This window comes from Lynx canadensis, chromosome B2, assembly GCF_007474595.2.
Source record: "Lynx canadensis isolate LIC74 chromosome B2, mLynCan4.pri.v2, whole genome shotgun sequence".
In the NCBI taxonomy this organism is placed as follows: domain Eukaryota; kingdom Metazoa; phylum Chordata; class Mammalia; order Carnivora; family Felidae; genus Lynx; species Lynx canadensis.
In genome coordinates, this window is record NC_044307.1 from 30,196,454 (window position 1) to 30,206,117 (window position 9,664).

A 9,664-nucleotide genomic window follows, 5' to 3' on the forward strand; every position below is an offset into this window, starting at 1 on the left:
CAGCAGTGCAAAAGAGATCCTCTTTCTCTGCATCCTCGCCAACATCTGTTGCCTGAGTTGTTAATGTTTCTGACAGGTGTGAGGTGGTATTTCATTGTGGTTTTGATTTGTATTTCCCTGATGATGAGTGATGTTGAGCATTTTTTCATGTGTCGGTTGGCCATCTGGATGTCTTCTTTGGAGAAGTGTTTATTCATGTCTTTTGCTCATTTCTTCACTGGATTATTTGCTTTTGGGTGTTGAGTTTGATAAGTTCTTTATAGATTTTGGATACCAACCCTTTATCTGATATGTCGTTTGCAAATATCTTCCCCCATTCTTTCAGTTGCCTTTTAGTTTTTCTGATTGTTTCCTTCACTGTGCAGAAGCTTTTTATTTTGATGAGGTCCCAATAGTTCATTTTTGCTTTTGTTTCCCTTTCTTCCAGAGACATGTTAAGAAGTTTCTGTGGCTGAGGTCAAAGGGATTTTTGCTTGTTTTTTCCTCTAGGATTTTGATGGCTTCCTGTCTTACGTTTAGGTCTTTCATCCATTTTGAGATTATTTTTGTGTATGGTGTAAGAAAATGGTCCAAGTTCATTTGTCTGCATGTCGCTGTCCAGTTTTCTCAGCACCATTTGCTGAAGAGACTGTATTTATTCCATTGGATATTCTTTCCTGTTTTGTCAAAGATTAGTTGACTGTATGTTTTTGGGTCCATTTCTGGGTTCTCTATTCCATTCCATTGATCTGAGTGTCTGTTTTTGTGCCAGTACCATACTGTCTTGATGATTACAGTTTTGAAATACATGTTGAAGTCCGGGATTGTGATACCTCCAGTTTTGGTTTTCTTTTTCAAGATTACTTTGGCTATTTGGGGTCTTTTCTGGTTCCATATAAATTTTACGATTGTAGGTTCTAGCTCTGTGAAGAATGCTGGTGTTATTTTGATAGGGATTGCATTGAATATGTAGATTGCTTTGGGTAGTATCAACATTTTAACAATATTTGTTCTTTGAATCCAGGAGCATGGAATAGTTTTACATTTTTGTGTCTTCTTCAATTTCTTTGTAAGCTTTCTATAGTTTTTAATCTATAGATTTTTCACCTTTTTGTTAACCTCCAATGTAAACCCTTCCCTTTTTTACCACATTAATACAGTATACAGTTGGCTCTGAATTACACCAGTTTGAACTGCTCATGTCCTCCGATATGTGGACTTTTTAACACTTACTTTTACACTTACGTGGACTTGCTGCACTTTTTCTTATGTTTTCTTACTATTTTCTCCAGCTTAATTTATTGTAAGAATACAGTACATACTGCATGTAACATACACACTATACGTTACACAACTGTTTGTGTTTTCAGGAAGACTTCCTATCAATAGCAGTACTTAGGTTTCAGGGGAGTCAAAAGTTATACTTGGATTTCTGACTGCACAATGGGGTCATTGTCCTCAATCCACACATTGTTTCAGGGTCAAGTAGAGTCTGCCCTTCACCCCTAGGACATATTCTCCACAAGACCAGCACGTTTGCCTCTTCTTAGTTACGGAGGTGTCTTAGATGAAAAAATAGCGGGTCCTGCATGTGGCACACGACATTATCAGTGGAACAAGTGGTCAGCGGAGAAGACCTCTGTCTTCTGGATGAGCCTCAGCACAGCCAGTCCGTGGCAGCTCCCACAAAAAGTGCCCCCACCTCACCATCAGTGCTGCCTCTACTTTTCCCCCAGGGCTGCTCCCCCCTTCCTCTCTCTGCTCAGCTCTCCCCTCCCACAGCGTTTCCCCTGCACAGCACAGCACAGCACAGAGTTACAGTCCTGTCTTCAGAATCATTGTACTTAGGCTCTATGGGGCCTTTTCTCCAACCAAATAGAAATCTATGTGAGACTGTGCTTTAAAACTCCATGAATTTGGATGGGAGCCAGCACCGGCATCACTAGAACTAAGGGCAGGGAGGGGGGCAGAGAGGCAGAGAAGGTAGAAACTAACTGAAATTGAAAAAGGATGACAAACTCTCAGATTCCTCTCTGTCTACCTCAGGATGTAAAGAATAATCCAGAAGACAGCTCTAGAGGGAGGAGATGGATGAATCTGATAATTCATCTCTCCAAACCACAGAGACTCCTGTGTACAGGGGCCACCTAGGCCTATGGGAACGACAGCCCAAAGGACTCCTGGTGCTGTAACCACTGGGATCACCCGGGAAGAATAAGAGGAACTCGGACACAAGGGCAAGAACAGGCCTGATGCTCCACAGAAACAAAGAAGAAAATACACCCAAAAGATGGGGCTGAGGTCATGACCCAGGATGGAGCCTGGGCTGACCCAGTCACAGGAAGCTCTTGCTGCACAAGGTCCTGGTGACAGGTGTTGTCCAAGTCTCTATGATCACAGGTCCTGGTGAGACAAGGTTCCACAGAAGGGACAAGGACAAGGAGCAGAGACATGACCCAGCTGAGGAGGGAGCACGACACTCCAAGGGTGCACTGAGCACCGACTGGACACAGGCTCCATCCACGCTCGGCTCCTCCAGCCCTCTCCTGTCCCCACCTGCAACAGACACGGCACAGGAAATATGCGGGTTCTGTAAGGTTCTCAGTGCTTTCATTTATTTTCTGTTCCAACCATACAAATCCTCTCTTTTATTACCTCATCATGCCCACATACCAAGAATTACAAAACATAAATTCATATCTGGATTCTCATTTTCAATAGGAAAGTAAAGCATCAGTACTCAGTCCAACATGAAAAAAAGACGGGGATGGAGATGGTCCACCCTTCCTCAGCTGGAACAGGAAAGCAGGTCAGAAAGGGAACACGAATCAGTACGGGGAGGGGTCATGGAGGGCGGGGGGGGCCAGTCTCCTGTGTCCTCACAATATGCTAATAGGAACGCAGACACATTCTGACACCATCCGCAGAAAGTCAGGGGATCTCAATGGCACCAAGTGTGAACAGATCCTGTATTAGTCCCTGAGGGGCAGCGGGTCTCACACTGTGAAAAAATTAATCATGAACAGATTTAGATCAGTCACGTAAGTGCCACATTCTCAACAGCCCCCCACATGTCAACATGTCCCTAGTTCTCCCACCCCTTCCCACTTCAGGCCCTCTGGAGTCTTACCTTTAGGAGCCATTAGAGACGAATCAGAGCCCTGAATACTGTCATTGCCTGGGGTAGAACAAACAGGATGTGATCAGAGCCACAGGAGTTGAGACTAAAGGAGCAGCTATGGGGGGGGGGTAGGGGGAGTGAGCTCCCCATTGGGGTCCTGTCTACACTATCCCAGGGTTTCAAGGATCACCCTCTCCAAACTTACGTGCAGCATGAGAGTAGCTCGGTCCTTTTTCTGCTGTGGGAAGAAAATAACATGTTACAAACCTGGGACAGCTGGGCCATGGGATCCTAGAGCAACCTCTTAGTCCTGGTCCACAATGAAGTTTCCAGAATTCTGACTGAAGACCCAGGACAGGCTCAGGAAACATGAAAAAAGAGGTGTGGGGGGGGCACAGGACTGCCTGACTTTCTGGAGGTCTGTCCTGAGCAGGGACCTTCCTCTCTGTCCTGTCACTGCTGGGAATCAGGTCCCCGTCACCAGAATTACCAAGTGAAAATCTGTTCTTCATTTTCACAAGTGCTTTGCTACAGAGTGATTGTTAGTAACGGCTCCAGAGTGGGCAGCTACATGTGTGTGGATGGAACTTCCCAGGAACCAGGCAGGACAATGTGTTACCTAGGAAGCCCCCCAGTGGGACAAGTGAACTCAGATCCCCCCACTCTGTTCCTACCTGAGAACTTCTTCCTCCAGATCACAGCTCCAACCACAATGACCACAAGGACAACCACAGCAACAATGATGCCCGGGATGGGGATGGAGGGCTGAGAGGATGGCTCTGGAAAGGGAAGGAAGGTGAGAGGCCCAGATATCTGGCTTCAGTCCTGACTTTGTGAAATTCTCCAGAAGGGCCCTGCGTTCCCTGACAGGGGCTCTACCCCAAACCCTCCTTACCCCATCTCAAGGTGATGGGCTCGGGCAGCCCCTCGTGCTGCACATGGCACGTGTATCTCTGCTCCTCTCCAGAAGGCACCACCACAGCCGCCCACTTCTGGAAGGTCCCATCTCCCGCAGGTCTCGTCTCCACAAGCTCTGTGTCCTGGGTGTGGTCCTGCCCATCATGCTGCCAGGTCAGGGTGATCTCCGCAGGGTAGAAGCCCAAGGCCCAGCACCTCAGGGTCACCTCATGGTCAGAGATCCGGTGGCGGGTCACGTGTGTTTTGGGAGACTCTGAGGAAGAAGAATAAGAGAATCCACACTGTGGTTTAGCTTTATGGGCCACTGAAACTGCATCCATGTGACCATCCTGAGGTGGACAGGACAACTGGTCTGGATGGAAGAAGCACAAAACCCAGAGAGCAGTCTAGCCTTTGGGATCTCCTGATCCTTGTTATGTTCTGGAATCTGGGAGAGAAGCCCGGGTAGGAAGCTGCAGGTCTAAGGGAGGAACACACTTTGGTCCTGACTGTGGTGGAGGGTGAATGACTCAGCAAACGCAGACTCAGATCTCCAAACATGTTCTCAGATGGAGAACAAGGCCTTGAGAGGGAAGGTCATGGTTCATAAGGTGGCTGCCAGGGTCAAAGGGAACTGCTGATGGGTTATTTCAGGGATGGTCTCAACCTGAGTCCCTGCTGGGGAGAGTGGATTCCTGTCTGTCCTTGAGAGAAAAGCTCCCTCTAGGTGAGTCACTCTCTAGCAGGAATATGAACAAGGAGGCGGATGTCCCTCTTCCCACCCGGGGAGGAGAGCTGCTCTGAAACGGAGTCCAAAATTTTCCCTTCCTTGTGGGAAGCCAGCCCCGGTGAAGTGGAGATCCGGGAGGCCCCGCAGCCCCTGTACCTGCACGCAGCAGCGTCTCCTTCCCCATCTCCAGGTACCTGCGGAGCCCCGCCAAGCACGTGTCCTCCAGGTACTTCCTATAGCGCGCCGCCTCACCGGCCACCTCCCACTTGCGGCGTGTGATCTGCGCCGCGGTGTCCGCCGCGGTCCAGGAGCGCAGGTCCTCGTTCAGGGCGATGTAATCCGCGCCGTCGTAGGCCAACTGACTGTACCCGCGGAGGAGGCGTCCGTCAGGCCCGATGTCACAGCCATGCATTCTCTGGATGCTGTGTGACCCTGTCCCCGCCCCGCCCCCAGAGCAGCAGTGATTAAGGTGAAACCGAAAGCTAAATCCCCTAAAAGCTCCCGCGGGCTCTTCCCCGGTCGGGGGACTTGGGAGTCTCGCGGCTTCGAGGCTGCGCTCAGACACCGAGACTCGGGGCGACCCCGGCCCGTCCGTGGGGATGGGGGTCGTGCCCTGGACCCGGACCCGCGTCGCTCACCGGACTCGCTCTGGTTGTAGTAGCGGAGGGCGGTCTGCAGGTTCGGTCGGGCAATCTCTGCGTGCACCTTGGCGATCCGCGTCTCCCGGTCCCAATACTCTGGCCCCACCTGCTCCATCCACGGCGCCCGCGGCTCCATCCTCGGATTTGGGGCGTCGGTGTCGAACCGCACAAACTGCGTGTCGTCCACGTAGCCCACGGCGATGAAGCGGGGTTCCCCGAGGCCGGGCCGGGACATCGCGGTGTGGAAATACCTCAAGGAGTGGGAGCCTGCGGGCGCGGAGGGGCTGAGACCCCTCCCGACCCTCCTCCCCGCGAGGGGCCCGGGTCCCATGGGAGTCGGCCGGGAGGGCAGGGGGAGGAGGACCAGAGTAGGGGAGAGCAGGACGGAGTCCGGGAGGGACGGGGGAGGGGAGCCCGGGGGGAGGCCCCGGTGGAGGTCTGGGTCCGGGCGGTGGACAGTCGGCTTCCCCGGGGGTTCCGCTTCCCCGCCGGGCTGTTTCTTCGCTCCTGCCCCTCAGAGTCCCTTTCCTCCCGAACCCGTACTCACCCGCCCAGGTCTGGGTCACGGCCAGGGCCCCCGACAGCAGCAGGAGGAGAGTTCGGGGCATAACAACCCGCATCCTCGGGGTCTGGGGAGAATGTGAGTCGCAGCTGGAACCGGAGGCGAGTGCAGAGACTATACCCCGGAACCGCGGTGCACTGGATTGGTTTCTTGGTAAACCCGTCGCCAATAGGAGTACAAACCGAGGCCGCATCATCAGTATCCAGGCAAAAAGACCTCACACACGTTGTGGCAGGGAGGTGAAACCAGGGCAGATGGGAACTCCCCAACACTGGGCTTCCCAGAGCGCGACACTGCCTTGGGGCCTGAGACCCTGGGAGGCAGGCCCAGGGACCTGGGGCTTTGCCCCTAGGCCTCACCTACTGCACAGAGGGCTCCTCGTCACGCTGTCTCCCTGAGTCGTGGCCCAGGAGCTGTGTGAGTCATTGATTCTCCAATAGTTTGTTCTCAGGATATCTATACAGTCTTACAAATTAGTGAGGATCCCAGGGATAAGTTTGTGTCTGTGGGTTATATCTATCAATATGTACCATAGTAGGAATAAAACAGGTTTAAATATTTTTAAATTCATTTGCAATCATATGAAAACTGAAATATGTTTTTTATTAAAAATAACAATTTTCCCAAATAAAAGGGGCAGTGAGAACACTGGTTTTGTTTCATTTTCCAGTTTGCAAGTCTCTTTCTTGTCTGTCTCATTAGTAGACCACTAGACGTTAAGATTTGCTTCTGCATCTGTTGTGTTGTTTTGGTTGAAGTATATGAAAAAAATTTACATCCTTGACCATAGGAGAATAGTATGTATCATAACCTTTTCAGATAATTATGGATATTCATCTTTGATATTATATTAAAACTACACAAGTTGTACCTCCTCTGAGGTTATTTGCAAACTGGATCTTGAAACAGCATCATTGACTGTCTCCTGTGTTACATTCAATCCATAGGCCCATCTACATATGGAATGGATGCTGTACTAATGCATGATTGTTGCATTAGTGGCTCATGTCCCACAGGAGAATAATATGGCCCAGTGGTGGCATCAGCCAGCTTCTAACCACACTGAGGCCTAGCTGTCATTGTCAGATCAGTTCCTGATGTGCGGGCTGCTGTTTTTTCTGTCTTCAATTCCATATTTTAAAATAGCTATATTTTAAAAATAATTGGTGTTTTTGGGAGCCTGGGTGGCTCAGTTGGTTAAGTGTCTGACTCTTGATCTCATGGTTTATGAGATGGAGCCCTGTGTCAGGCTCTGCATTGACAGGGTGGAGTCTGCTTGGGATTCTGTCTCTGTCTCTCCCCTGCTCATACTCATTCTATCCTTCTCTGTCTCATTATAAATAAACTTAAAAAATTTTTTTTAATATATATTTTTTAACGTTTATTTATTTTTGAGACAGAGAGAGACAGAGCATGAACGGAGGAGGGTCAGAGAGAGAGGGAGACACAGAATCTGAAACAGGCTCCAGGCTCTGAGCTGTCAGCACAGAGCCCGATGTGGGGCTCGAACTCACGGACTGCGAGATCATGACCTGAGCTGAAGTCGGATGCTTAACTGACTGAGCCACCCAGGTGCCCCAATAAATAAATAAACTTTTAAAACCATCTGGAAGGACTTTTAAATTCTTAAATATCCCAACATACATTGGCCCTGTTAGGGTTCTTAAGTGTTTATTTCTTCTTGTATCACTCCCTGAGGAGAAGCATTCTCTCAGCTTATCGATTGTGTAACTTATTCACACTAAAACTAGATTTAGGGTAGGTCTTAGGTTTAATGTTTTATAAGGAGGAGTATTGGTCATGGTCATTCCAGACCCCACTTCCAATATTTATCCTTTTGTCATGGAGTACCTCATTCCTGTCTCCTAACATGTCTGCCAAATTTGGTTACTGTTCTCTGTATCTCCTCAGAGGCCGATCTACTCAGGAAAATCAGAACCAGAGGAGAGAAAGGAAAGGTAAGTTATACTGAGAGCAAAAAAGAAGGAATCATGTAGTGGGGAATAAGAGGGAATTAGTGGGATTCGTGTAGAGGGTGTATTTCTGATCTCCCACTCTGGCACATTGTCTCTCTCCTCTACACACACACACCCATGGGCCCACATCCCCCTACTCTCCACACACAGGCAGAGATTTTTGTGAAGTCTGTGCAGTGTTACATAGCCCTGGCCCAGCTCCTGGTGGAGCAGAACTTCCCAGCCATTGCCATTCACTGTGGGACATCCTGGGAGGAGAGGTGAGTCAGAGATGGAAAGATGTTTTGTGTCCTTGGGATGACATGGGACCCCTGAGAGAAAGGACTGTGAACATTTTTCTAATTTTCATTCTGACAAAGCCTTTCTTGGTGTCCATGGTTTAAAGACCTTTCATGATGAATTCTTGTGGCCACCAACCTATTTGGCTGAGGCATGGACATTGAGCAGGTAAACACTGCCATCAACTGCCACCTGCCTGAGGAATCCCACACCTACCTGGATCAGGTAAGCTGCACACCCACACAGGCATCCCAGTGTCCCCTCCCACCCCCTGATTTCCTATGTCTTCATACATTACATCCTCGTCCCTCCTTTTGGGTGTCTTCCTACTTTGGGGTCTTCCAGTGCTACCCTCTGTCTCCTTCCAGGAGGCCTGAGCAGGCCAGTTCACCCAAGGGCTTGGCCATCACATTTGTGTCAGATGAAAATGATGCCAAGATCCTCAGTGAGGTGCAGGGTCACATTGAGGTCAGTCGTAGTGAGCTGCCTGATGAGATGGATATTTCCTCCTCCAGTGAGTATTGATCTCATGAAACTGGTTCCTCCAACTCTTCAGAGTCTCCTCATTCCTCAGTGACTTTGTCTTGAAACAAAGTGCAGGCAGTGGTGCCTGATGCCTAATGGGTGCCTGACAAGTTTATGCCCTGATCTTGATTCCATGTTGGGATGTTTTGTTTATTTCTATGTGGGATCTCTTTCCTCTCTCGTCCAATTAATTTTCTTTTTTGGATCTCAGTCTTTCCCCTGACCCCACACCCCACATGAACATCTGCATGTATAGGGGTCTGTGTTTCTGCTGGTCTAACTTAGCCTTTCCATGCCTTATTGTAACTGTGCATCTGTTCTCTGCAGTTGCAGCCATGGGAGAGGACGCACCCATTCGAAGAGCCTGATGGAGGTCTCACACCCACGAACCATGAGATCATGCATGACCTGAGCTGAAATCAAGAGTCGGATGCCCACCCGACTGACCCACCCAGGCACTCCTAGAGTTTATTCTTCCTAATTAATTTCTTTTTAAAGATATTTTAAATTTGAATATTGTTGACACACAAGATTACATTAGTTTTGGGTGTACAACCCAGTGACTCAGCTTCTGTATACATTTTCTTTTTTTGAGAGAGAGGCAGCCAGAGCAGGGAAGAGAGGTAGAGGGAGAGAGAGAGAGACAGAGAGAGAGAGAGAGAGAGAGAAAGAGAGAGAATCTCAAGCCGGTTCAGTCCCGTGGGGCTTGATTCCATGACCTGGGATCATGACTGGAGAAACTACAGAGCCACCCAGGGGCCCTTCACTTTCTGTCTACACCATGCTGTGCTCACCAGAGTGTAGCTGCCACCTGTCACCAGACAGTGATGTTACAGTATCACTCATGATATTCCCTGTGCTGTGCCTTTTATTCCTATGACCTGTTCCCTTCCATAACTGGAGCCTGTATCTCCCACTCCCCTCACCCACTGTGCCCATCCTCCCAACCTCCTT

The 9,664-nt window shown here is 49.3% G+C and overlaps 1 protein-coding gene and 1 long non-coding RNA gene across 5 annotated transcripts; one reads left to right on the forward strand and one right to left on the reverse strand.

Moving 5' to 3' along the window:
- Positions 1–2,580: 2,580 nt before the first annotated feature.
- Positions 2,581–6,026, reverse strand: LOC115513703 (class I histocompatibility antigen, Gogo-B*0101 alpha chain). Of its 3 annotated transcripts, XM_030315039.2 has the most exons (8): positions 5,916–6,026; positions 5,366–5,635; positions 4,884–5,159; positions 3,996–4,271; positions 3,775–3,879; positions 3,306–3,338; positions 3,110–3,157; positions 2,597–2,980 (listed from the first exon to the last, which is right to left on the reverse strand). In XM_030315039.2, exons 1-8 carry the CDS (start codon positions 5,986–5,988, stop codon positions 2,976–2,978), a joined length of 1,086 nt encoding a protein of 361 aa, XP_030170899.1. In that variant the 5' UTR covers positions 5,989–6,026; the 3' UTR covers positions 2,597–2,975. The 3 variants fall into 3 exon arrangements, with proteins under 3 accessions (XP_030170898.1, XP_030170897.1, XP_030170899.1); XM_030315038.2 differs by having other exon boundaries at positions 2,581–2,980; positions 3,306–3,335; positions 4,884–5,089; positions 5,366–6,020; XM_030315037.2 differs by having other exon boundaries at positions 2,581–2,980; positions 4,884–5,089; positions 5,366–6,020.
- On the forward strand, positions 6,019–9,166 carry LOC115513717. 2 transcript variants are annotated; one of them, XR_003968788.2, is made up of 6 exons: positions 6,019–6,347; positions 7,842–7,888; positions 8,057–8,166; positions 8,292–8,410; positions 8,554–8,699; positions 9,038–9,166. It is a non-coding gene; the product is annotated as an uncharacterized LOC115513717 (long non-coding RNA). The 2 variants fall into 2 exon arrangements; XR_003968789.2 differs by having other exon boundaries at positions 6,066–6,347; positions 8,266–8,410.
- The last annotated feature ends 498 nt before the right edge of the window (positions 9,167–9,664 follow it).